The sequence below is a fragment of the Gastrolobium bilobum genome, unplaced genomic scaffold (genome assembly GCF_033153095.1).
Source record: "Gastrolobium bilobum isolate Gb01-03AN ecotype WA unplaced genomic scaffold, APGP_CSIRO_Gbil_v1 utg2810, whole genome shotgun sequence".
NCBI lineage: Eukaryota > Viridiplantae > Streptophyta > Magnoliopsida > Fabales > Fabaceae > Gastrolobium > Gastrolobium bilobum.
The window spans coordinates 1,451,984-1,466,591 of NW_026895666.1; the positions used below are offsets into that span (position 1 = coordinate 1,451,984).

The window sequence follows — 14,608 nt, forward strand, 5'->3', positions numbered from 1 at the left end:
GTGTCCTAACGTGTCGAAATCTAATATTTTTTAAAATTAACGTTTCGGAGTGTCGTGTCGTATCGTGTTACGTGTCCCATGTCAGTATCGGTGCTACATAGATCATAACCATACAAAGGTAAATCAACACTTATAATTTCGTAACTACTTATTTTAATATTATTGATCCACCTTTTATGATTATGATTCCTACAATATCACACGAGAGAAACCAAATCCAACTTCTTTACCTTCTTCTCGAGGGTCTGTTAATTGGGAATAGTCGAATACTACAAAATACATATTTTGTTTGATGTTTAACGTAATGTAAATATTCAACAAAAAGATAATAAAAATCTCCGATTTTTTTTTATCTATTAAATTAAGTTATATATGTCTAAAAAAAAAAGATATACAATTCTGTTCACAATAAAAAAAATCATTTACCCATATCCCTTCATTTGTTCAGCTCTCTATTTTATACAAAATAACATATTATTATACAAAAAAGTGTAATAAATTTTGTGTTATTACATTCGTCATTAATACATATTATATGATATTCTATTTTTTTTAATCTTATATAATAATTAATAATACAAAATTATCATGCCACTCAATCACTTACAAACATAATATTATGGCTGTGTATAATCTCTCTATTCTATACCTACAATAGACTTCTATATATTTTTGTTATCCCCCTCAACAGTGGTAACATAACGGTAAACAAATTATTTTTTATTTTTTTTCAAACCCTTTGCCATAATGAAGCCGGTTCACTCACTTACCGAGTACGTTCACATATTAGCAATTTTGACACGAGATTTCCCACTCTTAACAAACTCCTTAAGAAATATTAAATATTAAATAAATTGTATTGTAATTTGTACTGGGAAGAGAAAATTGAAACCAAATGTTATGTGGCCTCGCTTCACCGTCGTCACTACATGGATTCTTATATGGTGGCCTCGCTTCAATAGCAAGGGCGGTTGTCGGTTGTATTTTCTCTTTTGATCGCTTCTGACTCTACTCCTCCTTCGCCATCTTTCCGAACCTTGTTTTCGTCGATTACGATGCTGTTTTGTCGGGGACTTTCTCGGATTTCGAGAAATCTCAGATGCAGCTTGAACGGATTTCCTTTTTTTCCGTCCATTCGGGACCAGAATCACCAATTTCTTTCATCGCATAATTATCAGTCACCTAGAGGCTCTACTGCAAAGGTATTAGTTGTCTCCTCACAGCTTCTAGTTCAGTTTTCATGACTTAATATATACACAGATCTAAATTCTCGTAGTTTGTTCCATTTAACCCTCGCATTTTCTCCTAATTGGAACGATTTCAGTAATGTCTCATTTGGGATCAATGAATCATTGCTTTCTAGATTCTATTATCTGACTTGATTCCCTAAAGGAGGATGAGATGATCATTAAGCATAATTATAATGCTTCCCAAATGTTTGGAGTTAAAAAGTAATGGAACCCATGTTTTGTTCTAACTTCGAAGTTTTAGTAATGACTTCCGGTCTTGGTTACTTGTGGTTTTTCCTTTAATTAAAAATTGACCAGTGGCAATTCAACGTTGACTATCGAGGACTTATAAATAGATGATTGTTGATGCTGTTGTATGAAATAGTGCTACAGGAACCAGGGTTTAGTGGAGGGTTAGGCCGGAACATCTTTCTTGTTCTTCTTTAAATTATGAAGTCAAGGAAAACGATCGTGATGTAAAGAATGAATAACTGACTCAAACTATATTAAGTCCAATGTGTATATTTTAGATCTTCATAACAGGAAGAATAAATTATGAAGTACAGAACAATGAGTAAATGCCGTAATAATATATTTGGCCATGAATTTGCTTTGACAAATAGATACTGTTGAGTGTTGATATCTGACTGGCAAAATGGTCATATAACTATATAAGGTTATGAGGTACACGCTTTTTCTATTGCATACGCCCCCTACTACAGAGCTTCTTATCATTTTGATATGCGTTTGCATTTAAGCTGTTTTTGTGATTGCTGACCCATGCTTGTCCTGGAAAACTTTATTTAAATAACAAAGTTTTGTGCTTGTTTAGCATTTATGAGTGACGAGGATTTATGCTCAGCTAATGGTTTTCTTATTGGAATCTCTTTGGTAGATTTACAGAGGGACTGGAGAACTCTATTATATTAATGGTTTAATTGTTGATATGTTTATTTCTGTTGTTAGTTCATTTTCCTCACCCTACCCTCGCAAGTAGGGTTCCATGGGGAGGGTTTTTTTATTAGTTCGTTTTTCTATTAGTTTGGTTGAGGAGATTTTTTTTTTTCCTTCTGTTTTTGGATAGAATTTTTTTTTATTAGACCAAAATAAGTTAAAATACAACTAATCATGATTTGTTAGTATTAATCTTATTAAGTACCATTGCCCAAACAAAAGATTTATCTCATAAATTATTTTTATCTACAAAAAATTATTTGCGCCATTGAGTTCTACTTTTACATGGCGAGATGCAGGTTACGAGAAGTTTAATTTTATTAAAGGGTCTGCCAGCATTGCACAGTGGTAGATATCAAATCCATCATCAAAGCAGCTCCATTTCTGAGGTTAGTTTCTTTGTTATTTCTCCTCTTTCTTCTGTATACAGTTCTTAATCCCACTTCTCGCATGATTTGTTATTTCTTTTTTCGGTATGACTGTATGTTTAAAGCTTTATCATGTTTCATTTTCTTTACATATAAGTTGCAAAACAAAATTTAAGAATATAATTTCAGATTTTCAACTGCACCATTTATACATTTCTCTATATTACATTACGGTTTTCATAATCATAAACGTCCTTAGGAGCAACTTGAACTTTTTGGACTAGTACAGATAATTTACTCATATTAAAAAATATTAAGGATTTAATTGAGAAGGTTCTCATCTGCAATTTTACATTGCTTTATTATTTACTCATTTCTAATCTTCTTTTGAGATACATATACCGTTTCCAGGATGAACTTGATCCTTTTTCACTGGTTGCTGATGAACTATCGCTTGTTGCTAACAAATTGCGAGCAATGGTAGTTGCTGAGGTATCAGACTGTTCTTTATTTTCTTCTAATGCATATATGCTTGGATGCAATAAAAAATTTCAGATTTATTTGCTGTGTAGAAGTCAGGTCTAATTCCTAGTAAAAAAATTGTTATTATATGGCAGGTTCCTAAGCTTGCATCAGGTGCTGAATACTTCTTCAAACTGGGGGTTGAAGGAAAAAGATTTCGTCCCACAGTAAGAATATTCTTAATCGTAAGCTGATATTGTTATTGCTCTCTTTTCCAGAAATGTTTACTTCAGTATGAATTGACATCGTGGGAGGAACTTTACTATTAAATTTATGCTTGGACAAATTATGAATTTATTGACCATTTATCTGCCTTTGAATTTACTAATTTCAAATAGAGGTTAACATGTTCATACTCAGACACATTAACAAGCTTTTCTATTATCTTACATGCTCATGTTTACCCAATTCTCTGAAATATGATAATTGGCACATACAATTAGATTGTAAAAAAGTGAAACACAGGGGAATCCTTTTAGTTCAGATTATGTCATGGACAAGGGTTTATTTAACTATAGTTACAATTCCAAATATTTTTTTCTTGTTTTAGTATTTATAGGACCAAGATGCCTTCCTGCCATGCTATTTAGATTTACTTATTTACTTGAATGTTGAAAGTACATTTTGCAGCACTATGTTGAAGTATTGTTGCCATTTTCATATTGTTCCAAACCTTTTCTTTTGTTCAAAATGTCTGTATTTTGTCAAGATATGTTCTATGTGTTTTGTCATTCTTCTCTTATTTGTCTGGTGCCGATGTTTGACCTATAAAATAAACCTCAAACTTTTTTCGAAGATAACTTAAGTATTTCATCAGTGAAATTTGAGCCCTATTATGCACCCATAACCCCCGGGCTATTTGCGCTCCCTGTATATTTAGTTTTTATTCATTGGTTATTCACTTATTCTTTCTTCGTCACTTTATAGTGGCAATTAAATTTTATAGTTTTAGTGATAAAATGTATAATTTGTGAGCATACTTTGATGTCTTGATGCTTTCATATACAGGATGTGGGTTAATGGATGGTTATTTATGCAGGTTTTATTGTTAATGTCAACAGCATTAAATTTACCAATACCCAAACCACCTCTTCCTGACGACCTAGGAGGTACTTTATCAACTGATCTACGCTCAAGACAGCAATGCATAGCTGAAATAACCGAGATGATCCATGTCAGTCCTTTAGAAAATTTCCTTTATTTAGTAAATAGTGCTTTGATTATACTGTTGATTATATTAAGAAGAATAAATACAAATTAATTTTTATTTTGTTTCCGCCACCTACCACGCTTTTGTCAATGTAGTTTGATTTTGTTTTTTCTTTTCAAGCCATGTCATCAATGACTCATAAATGTTACTGTTTTCTTGTTTACTTGATTCTATTGGTTCCTTTTGTGAACCCTTCCTTGCTTGTACCATGACCCAGTGTCATTCAATCATAGACTTGCTTGATATTCAGTTTTTTATCTATGTTTCCTTTGGCATGTGATTGTATGAAGAATCAGAACTTACAATGTTCATTAGATCTTAGTTAGAGTTGGAAGAAAGGGCTTCTACTTTTTATAAGTCTGAAGAAAGATAGGTTTGTTTTTATGGTCTCTTTCTGATGCTCTCTGTTCATGGTTGTTTTAAGGGAATATCCATTGATGTCAGGTTGAGAGATCAGACGACTATGTTGTACTTTTTAGCCCCTTTGTTTTAGTTTCTTCTTTTCCCTCTAATAAAACATTTTCTCAATTAAATAAATTTCTTTTATCTACTTAGTTGCTGCTATGCCTAACACTCGGAATTTGGAAGATGATTTTGTGAAGCAAGTCTGAGTTTCCCTGCTGACTCAATGACAAAGATTCTTCTGAAGCAGAGACTGATCTGTAGACATCTTACTACTTTTTTGCTTCAGTTTTGTTATATTACTATCTACCAATTAGATTAAGAGGTGCAAGTTTGCCGTTAGTCCCTGAGGAGACCATTAGTTATGCTTTAGGTTTAGTCATGTGAGAAAAAAAAAAAAGGAAGATGACTGTGACAGTAAGAGATTGCATATGAGAAAAAATAACTGCGATCTTATCATATTCTCTGAACTGTTCGTTCTGTCAATCTAAGATTGGTTGTTGGGCTGATGTGATCTGGTTATGCATTGTTTAGGCCACAATCAAGTTCACATTGAAATTGTGCATGACATGACTAGCTGCCTCTTACCCTTAACAGGAACAAACGATTTCAAATCTCATGCATTTGGACCAAGCAATACAAAAAACACTCCTTATTAAATCGTGACTAGTGAAGATAGGGATGAGGGAAATCTTTGTACCGCTTCAATATAATTTGTCCTGGGAATGGAGAAAATGGTGTTGAGAGTGTCTAGTCGAATATGGGTCCGGTAATGCTCGAATTGGATTAAGCCGGCTTGGATAAAAAAAAATAAAAATAAAAATATATTTGTCCCTTAGAATGGTTCAGGAGCATCACTAGATCTGTTCATTGCTTTTCCTTTATTCCCTAAAGACTTCAGAAACTTTACTGGGACAGTACCCATTAATATTGAAGTACCTTTTTTTGTGCACACTTTTACTCAGTCTTATGCTTCTTTCCATCTTGAGCCCCACCTGACCAGAAAATGGGAAAAAATAACTTTATCAAACTAATGGGGTCATAATTTTGCTACAGGTGGCTAGCCTTCTTCACGATGATGTTTTGGATGATGCAGAAACCAGACGTGGTGTTGGTTCATTAAATTTCGTAATGGGCAATAAGGTATGTATATAAAGTTTGTTTTTCCTGCATATTATTTGCCATTTGTTCATAATTTTTCAATGATATTTTGTAGTGGGCGTATCTTACCTGAGGTGGTTGTTTTTCTATATTCTGTATAACTTTTGATGCAGTTGGCAGTGTTGGCTGGAGATTTTTTGCTTTCTAGAGCTTGTGTTGCTCTGGCTTCTTTGAAAAACACAGAGGTAAGGTAAAAGGGTGATATTTTGTATATATAAAATTCTAAAGATAATGAAATAATTATGTACTTAAAACATTTTATTTTCCTAAAGACTGTATCTCTGTAGGTTGTATCATTGTTGGCAACAGTTGTAGAGCACCTTGTAACAGGGGAGACCATGCAAATGACTACTTCATCGGATCAAAGGTGTAGGTATGCATTGTGTTTGTGTCAAGTACGCATCTATGTTTAGTGTAAATAGAAAGTTAATCTTTATATTACATAATTTGTATCAGTATAAGTGATTTATGGTTTCTTTTCTTTACGGAAATCCCCGGTTTATTCTGTCACTATATAATTAGTAGTTAATTAATTATGGAAGTTCATTTCTTTTTCTCTTGCACAAACACATAATTTTAGGTAAGTCTTAACAAAGCATTGAATCCAAATAGACATAATAGGCACTTACAGGTATGTGTGATTTCTAACAATTGTTTATATTTTCAGTATGGAATATTATATGCAAAAGACATACTACAAGACCGCATCATTGATTTCAAATAGTTGCAAGGCAATTGCCATCCTTGCGGGCCATACAGCAGATGTTGCAATGCTTGCTTTTGACTATGGAAAAAATCTGGTTTGTATATTCTTAGATTTTCCCTTTTGAGTGTGTGTTGCGATTCTGTTGTAAATAGCATACATAAAACTGAGATTCTTTGCACAAAGAGAAGTAATGAAAGTAAGCCTTCAAGATGTGTCCTCCATTTCATCTGGAAACATTTTAGTTGATATCTTTCTACCTATCTGTGCTTGTTACATATGTACCTATTTGTGATTTTTTCTAGATGACATAATTGAACGCTATTCTCTCTCTCTTTTTTTTTTTTTTTTTCTTTTTGCAGGGATTGGCCTTTCAATTGATAGATGATGTGCTTGATTTCACAGGCACGTCAGCTTCCCTTGGAAAGGGTTCTTTATCAGATATTCGCCATGTAATTTCATAATTTCTTCTGATTCTCAATTTCACCAGTCTTGAGTTTTAATTTTCAATATATTTCAAAATATTTTGATGAAAGTCTATAAATCGTTGATGGTCAATTTAGTCAAACGTGGGATATATATTTGCCATGAGAACCACGATTCTTCATTTGTGTAGCTGCATTGCGTGAATACTATGGTAGTGTTTGGTAGACTCTTTGGATTGGGACGAAATATGTTTAGTTCATTTTAAAAATTAGAACAGACAACAGAACTGGATATGGGGTTGAAAAGTAGTACATTTTGGTTTTACTAAAATGGATTGAACCAAGGAGTCAGGACAGAACTAGAACTGTTTCCTTCCATTGTATTCCATTTTGTCCGCGTCAAATGCTACCTATGTCTGTCCATGTTGACATGTTGCATATATGCTTTTTGATGGAAATTATCTAGGGATAGGTTCCCTCCATGTTTGGCTAACTTGAAAGATATAAACCCAAATTCACGGTTTAGTAAACCTTGACAGCTAGTGTTTTTATCGGCTAGATACAAACAGACCAAGTAAGTACTAAGGTCCATTCTTGGTCACATCACGTGCAAACATATGAGGTTTAATGACCATCAAGCAAACTTTTAGGGCATGTTTGGTGCATAGTATTGGATAAGGCCTGATAGTATAATACTTGATAGTATAAGACCTGATTGTATAAGACCTGATTAAATTTTAATACTATCCAGAGTTTGGTATGGTATTGTATAAGATAATATTCTCCAATATTTTAAAAATTAATATATTAAAAAAAATTATTTTAATATATTAATATGGAAATGATATATTAGTTCTTGAAAATTGTACTTGTAAGCAATATTAATACATCAACCCCTTATCAAGCCTAATCTCACCTCCTTAGGCCTGATTAAGTTATACATCATTTTGATGTATTAAAGGGTTCCGTTGTATAAGCTTATACTATACGATGGTCACACCAAACAACTGAAAATGTCATAACATATAGTATAAGCTTATACTATCAAGTCTTATATATCACACCAAACAGACTCTTACATACAGTGTTATGCAACCTAGGATGGAAAGGATAGAAAATAAGATTAGCTGTGACAGCAGTAGCCTGTATGGCTTCTAATTTTCTTTTGCATCAAACTCTCATCTATATTATCAAATGTTTATCTCTTTCATAATTAGATTTATGAATGGTGATAAATAGTAGATAGCATTAAGTGTCACTTGTGTCAAACTGTTGGCATCTACACTCTAAAATTGAACTCGGGAGTTTTCCAAAAGACCAAGACTGAAAGGTTGGTTAACCACATCATTGATTGGGTTTATGTAATTTATCTTGCTTTTTCTTAACCATGTTTTTAACATAATTTATAATGTTGTTTGTGCATTGATATTAATCTCTATGCTGAACTTTTTTGGGGTCAATTTCATTAAAAAAAAAAAAAAAACTTATTTTTGTTTTTATGTGCATTTTGCTTTGCCTTTATTTTTCATAAGTGTCTGGATGTCCATCTGTACTTACCTTTTACTTTTATTCTTGGCCTTACTTTAGTTTTGTGATAAGGGTTTATCTGTAGTTTCATCATTTAACTGTTTGCTGTGTTTACAATTTTATTAAATTTTCTTGCTTCCTATGACTTGGTTTGTGTCTTTCTTTGATACTAAGTTTGTATGAGACCTATTGCTGGTCCAAAAAATTATTGCAGGGAATTGTAACAGCTCCAATATTGTTTGCGATGGAGGAGTTTCCTCAGTTGCGTGCAGTTATTGACGAGGGCCTTGACAACCCTGAGAATGTTGATCTTGTAAGTTAATATGATGTGCTTGGCTACATGTATATTCTCCCACTAAACAAGCGTAATAACTACCCTGAAATATACGTATGGCATTGGTGAATCTACTTGTCAAGAAGCAATTTCCTAAAAGTCTGAGCTGATAGGTGAAAACAATGTTATAAAAATCGGACCGACCGGAAATCGGTGAACCGATTATGTAACCGGTCCGGTTTTTATATTGGATCAGCCATGTAATGGAACCGGTGCGACCCGACCGGTTCAACCGGTGACTCGACCCGGTTCATAAAAAAAATTGGTTTGTTCTCATCAATTGATGCCTTTCTTTTTTTCACTCACACACAAATGGTTTGTTTTCTTTTGAAATATTTGAATGGTCTGTTGCTTATTGAATTACATAGGTTATGTACCTGCAACACTAATTATTATCTTGGTTATGCAATATGTAGCGAATTTTGATTTGATTTATAGTTAGAGATGTCGTTTACTGAAACTGAAACACCAGTGTCACAAGTATTATATGCTTGATTGATCTTTTGTTGGACAATGATGTGTAATTTATTGTTTATGTGCCTGCTTTTACCACGAGGTGCTTATGTGTAAAAGGGATTTTGAAGTATATCTCTGGTCTTGTATTAATAACTAAACCTTTTAGATGTTGTGATCAAATTGAGGATCTTATTATGGGGCATCAACAAACCATGGGTGACCTAATAGCCTTATGATCAGTCCTTTGAATTAAACACGCATTTTTATCATACAAGCTTATTACAGAGATTACATATTTATATATTTATTCTTTTTTTTTTTGGTAAAACAATATTTATGTGTTGATATATTTACAAATGTAGGCTCTGGAGTATCTTGGAAAGAGCAGAGGTATACACAGGACAAGGGAGCTAGCCATAAAGCATGCTAACCTTGCAGCAGCAGCAATTGATTCCTTACCCGAGAGTGATGACGAGGAGGTAAAAATATCGAGGAGAGCCCTAGTGGATCTTACTCAGAGAGTCATTACAAGAACAAAATGAAAAGGAATGCTTAGTAAAATTAACGATAGTTCTGTTGTCATTTTTCAAATTTTCTGCAATTTTTCCCCGAAGATGAGGGGAAATAAGTTGTTCCTAGTATTAATTTCGTTATTCATTTTCTTCTTAATTATTTTTTTAGATTTATTATTTCACCTTCACTCTTACCCTCTATCTCTCTGGGTTCATTTGTGTCAATGATGACTCTCAGTGTAAGTTCTGCTAATGCCCATTTTTTCTCTTCCTCGTCATCACTCGTGGAATATCTTTGATAGGAAAATACAAAAATCTTTGTTATTCTACTGACATTCTGCAAATTCTGTCATTTTTCCTACGAGGGGAAGACTGCAGCAAAATTTTGAATAATACGAAGGAGTATATCACTTTTGGTAGGTCAAATTAAACGTTATTTTGTGGTAGTATCTAATATACAATTTTTACTTACATACGTTCTTCCGTTACAGTATAATAACTAAATAGATTATTATCAGAAATTGGTGGTTTCTCCTTAAGAAGATTGATTTTTTACCTTAAATTTTTGTTAAAAAAATGTATAATAATCAATCAAAACTCAATTCCATTTAATCACGTAAAATATAAATAATTAATGTGGAGTAGAAGTAGTTAAGTCAATAAATAAATGGTTAATTTCAATTAGGTTGTTCTGAAAAAAATTTGTTAATTAATTACTAGGTGGATTGGTTATTTATTTTAAAATGTTGAAATTAACTAATAATTAATCAATTCTTTATAAATTTAGTAAGCAGTATTAATACCACCAATTATATTTTTAAAGTGTAACTTGTGTCTTTGTTATATAGCAACCCTTAAAGATGTTTCATTGGCAAATTACTAAGCCTTTTGTATCCAGCATACCTGTTTCCCCTTTCATTTAGCTTTTCCCATTTTCATTTCAAGTAGGTATGAATAGATAATTCAAGGACAAACAAGCACTATCAGTCTATCACCTCCGGTGTTATGAATACTCTAACCTTGAGTGTGAATTTAAGCCATAAACCAATCCTAAGCATAACAAAATCATAAAAAGAAAAAAAAAATCATTTTTCCGTGATTTAAACTTTGAAGCATTTTTTTAATTTATCATTATTTTTTAATTAGTTGAATTTCCAAAATAATTTTGCTGCGATAAGAGTACATAATTAAAAAAAAAAAAAAGTTCTCAGGTTTGTCTGGGAGAGTGATTTTAAATTTTGGTTGTGTTTAAACTGACTATAGTTCTGAAAATTTATTTTTATTTTATTTTATTTGATTTAGAAATTATTTTTCTTATTTGAAACTTGTTGACGTAAGCTTATTGATTAGACTAAGATCTGATTATTGTTCAGACAGACTTCAATCTAGCTACAACGAGAAATAAGTGAAGGTACTGGCTTAAATGGTGATATCTATACGAATTTGACTCCTCTCAAGTTAGGAGTCCACCTTAAAAATAAAAAATTTATAACCGTTAATTAAAATATATTGCCGAGTTTATTACCTGATCCACCGTGATTTGATCTATTTTGCCAAGCTCCGAGACGTTTGGTACGCTAGATTTTTTTGGGATTTTCGGTAAATTAAATTTTTTTAAATTTTAAATTTTCAGATATTATAAAAAACTGTAAAAATTATATTTTTAAAAATTGAGATTTTCGAATAAAAAAAAAATTCTCCTCTGCTAAACGTCCCTGGTTTGGTTGTATGCACATATCATTTTTGGTTAGTACCAGGGCTACGTTGGGCCTTGTGTTCCTTGATGTGCAACTGGATACGAATTCGGCTGGTACACAATCCCTTAGCTTAAGCTTAATATATGAATTTTCAAATTTAGAGCGTATTTGGTATTTTTTTAATTAAAAGTTATTTTTAAATTAAAGTAAAAAAAAATATTTAAAAAATAAAGTTAAAAATTATTTGGTGATTATATAAAATTGTTTAGATAGTTTTAAAGAGGAAAGATAGAATAATTGATTATTATGATGAATTATTAGAATATGATAAAATTTATAAATATAAATTATAATAAGGATAAAACTGTAAAATACATATAAGGAGGAGTTTTTTAAGTTGTATCAGTTTCTTTTTAAATGTGTGTTTTTTTTTTTAAAATGAACAACTTTTAAGCAAAAAAAATATATAATTATCAAACAATTTGTAACTTTATTTATAGTTTTAACTTAAAAGTAGTTTTTGCCTTAAAAAAAAATCCAAACAGACTCTAAGTGGTATAAGCTTTTTTTTTTATTTGTGCTTATTTAATGAATAACTTTTAAATTAATTTTTTTATATAATCATCAAATAATTTGTAGCTATTTTTTAAAGTTTTTTTTTAATTTTAGCTTAAAAGTAGCTTTTAATTTAAAAAAAAGTGTCAAATAAGCTCTTAGCTTTTAACTTCTTTTTTCGTTAGAAAAAAGAAACTCTTTTAATAATAAGAATTTTTATAAAAATATATTTGGTCAAACTTCTACTTTAAAAAAAATCAAAAATAAAATATGCCAAGCAAGCACTTACAAGTTTTCCTGCATATAAAGAATAGGGGTGTAAATGGGCTAGGCCGACCTATAGGGGCCTACGGCCTGACCTATATTAAGCCAGACTTGACTTATTATAAATAGTAAAATAGGACAGGCCTAGGCTTTTAAAAAACCTATTTAGAAAACAGGCCATAGGCTTTTTTTGTACACGTCGGGCCTATAAGCCTAAAGGCCGGCCTGTATTATATTATTTATTTTAATAAAATAAATAACATTATTATTTTAATAATTTTGAGTAATAAAGTAACATTCTTTTAGTTATTCTTTTAATTGTTGAATGTTTAATAGGCTTAAACAGGCTAACAGGCCTAGGTCGAGATTTTTTATATTTTAAATATAGGTTAGGCCAGACTTGTAATTTGGGACATACACAGATTAACAGGCCAGGCCAGATCTAATGCTTTTACATAGGCCTTGTCTATTTAAGCCAAAGCCTAGTATAGCCTACTTTATTTACACCTCTAGTCGAGACCAACATTGCTTGGAGAGAGATACAAAACTCAATAAAAAAAAGACGTTTAAATTGAATGAATTCAATCAGTTTTGTCATTAATTTACTCTATTACCTTTGGGTGTAATAAATTTAATGACTTGACTGGTAAAAAGGAGAAAATGTTAATTTCAATAATTAAAGCTAAAATCAAACCAAAGACACTAAAATCCAACCAAGTTTAATAGGATTTCTTTTTGTGGAAATGAAAATAAGAAAGGATTTTCAAATCAGATCAATTCTTATTTCTTATCTTAAAAAAAAAATTTATTTATAAATCAACTAAATTATTAAAATAATTGATCTCAAATATAATCTTATTTCAAAATTTTCTATTACATAAATTAATACTCTTAGTCTTCCTTGGATATAATATAAGCAATGCTGTAAATATGTAATAAACTTTTGAGTAAACATCTTTTTTGGTCCCTGACAATATTTACGAAATTCTTTTTAGTCCCTGGCAATGAAAAAGGACCAAATTGGTCCCTAAAATTATGAAAAAAGAGCCACGTTAGTCCTTATGTCAACTCCTCCGTCACTAACGTGACCCTTTTTACACACTGTGAGGGACCAATTTGGTCCTTTTTTATTGCCAGGGACTAAAAAGGATTTCGTAGATATTGTCAGGGACCAAAAATGGTGTTTACTCTAAACTTTTTTATTCATATTAGATTCTACTTTTTATTGCATGATGAGGAGAGTGATACATACCTTGTGTTACAATGAAAATTTGATGCGCAATGTATTCTATTTTTTTGTATATATCAAGGGATTTGCATCTATCATGTCACATGACATCAAAATTTTTTTACACACACAATATTTTGTGGAGTCCACACTTTTTAAAGCCAAAAAAAAAAAAAAAATTAAGACACGCAAAACGAATCTCTATAACATTACACACTCATTTTTCTTACAACATAACTCTTATAAAACCCATATATCAAAGGTGAAAAGAAACCGAAACTACAGTCTACATGGGTGGTGGCTTAAGTGATAAATAAATTTAATTACAATGGGCAAGAGACTTTTAAAATATTAAGAGTTTATTTGATTATTAATTAGTAGAGTTTGCTTTTTCTACAATATATAATTTATCTATATTGAGTCCAAAATGACGTTATTTTAAAGCAGAAATTAAGGTATATTAATTTTAATTTATTTCAGAGTTATAATAATTTTTTTCATTATAGTTTTTTAATTTTTCAATGCAAAATGACATTATTTTGGGAGCCAACGTAGATAACTTATATACGTTCAAAATAAATCTCATCACCCAAAAGATAATAATAATAAAATCTGTTCCCGAAAATACAAAAAGAGAAGGTCAAACGAGAATTATGAATATATAAAGAAAAATAATCAATCTTAATTATAATTGTTAAAATAATAAAAAATTTAATTACTTTAAAATAGTGTCCAAAATATCATTTTACAGACAATCACAAATCATTCAAAATCAGTTAGCCTAATAATATGGAAATAATTAAAATTAAATCAATCCTTTAAAAACAAAAACTTGACAATTAATCAAATTTAAAACATATCCTATATTTGATCCCTTAAGACAATTTTCTTGAACACATGAGTCATATCTGATTGAGATTCGATTTCTTAATCAACATTAAGTCCTCAGGTATTGTTTATTAGTTCAAATCTAGATGTTTACAAAAATATAAATAAATGGGTAATTTAATTTTTAATTTTTTTAATCTAAATGTAGTTTTAAATATGTATGTGTGTATGAG

At 31.0% G+C, this 14,608-nt stretch overlaps 1 protein-coding gene across 2 annotated transcripts; it reads left to right on the forward strand.

The window, feature by feature from the left end:
• The first annotated feature begins 895 nt into the window (after positions 1-895).
• LOC133287987 (solanesyl diphosphate synthase 3, chloroplastic/mitochondrial-like) lies at positions 896-10,197 on the forward strand. 2 transcript variants are annotated; one of them, XM_061485687.1, is made up of 12 exons: positions 896-1,202; positions 2,483-2,572; positions 2,963-3,043; positions 3,169-3,240; positions 4,113-4,247; positions 5,742-5,828; positions 5,960-6,031; positions 6,134-6,219; positions 6,514-6,646; positions 6,912-7,001; positions 8,716-8,814; positions 9,654-10,197. In XM_061485687.1, exons 1-12 carry the CDS (start codon positions 1,056-1,058, stop codon positions 9,831-9,833), a joined length of 1,272 nt encoding a protein of 423 aa, XP_061341671.1. In that variant the 5' UTR covers positions 896-1,055; the 3' UTR covers positions 9,834-10,197. The 2 variants fall into 2 exon arrangements, with proteins under 2 accessions (XP_061341671.1, XP_061341678.1); XM_061485694.1 differs by having other exon boundaries at positions 6,134-6,213.
• The last annotated feature ends 4,411 nt before the right edge of the window (positions 10,198-14,608 follow it).

Excerpts from the sequence above, each read along its gene's own strand:
- LOC133287987 (XM_061485687.1), top strand. The coding sequence starts at position 1,056 with ATGCTGTTTTGTCGGGGACTTTCTCGGATTTCGAGAAATCTCAGATGC. Across the intron at positions 3,241-4,112 it reads GAAAAAGATTTCGTCCCACA|GTTTTATTGTTAATGTCAAC; the intron begins GTAAGAATATTC and ends TTATTTATGCAG. Across the intron at positions 5,829-5,959 it reads ATTTCGTAATGGGCAATAAG|TTGGCAGTGTTGGCTGGAGA; the intron begins GTATGTATATAA and ends CTTTTGATGCAG.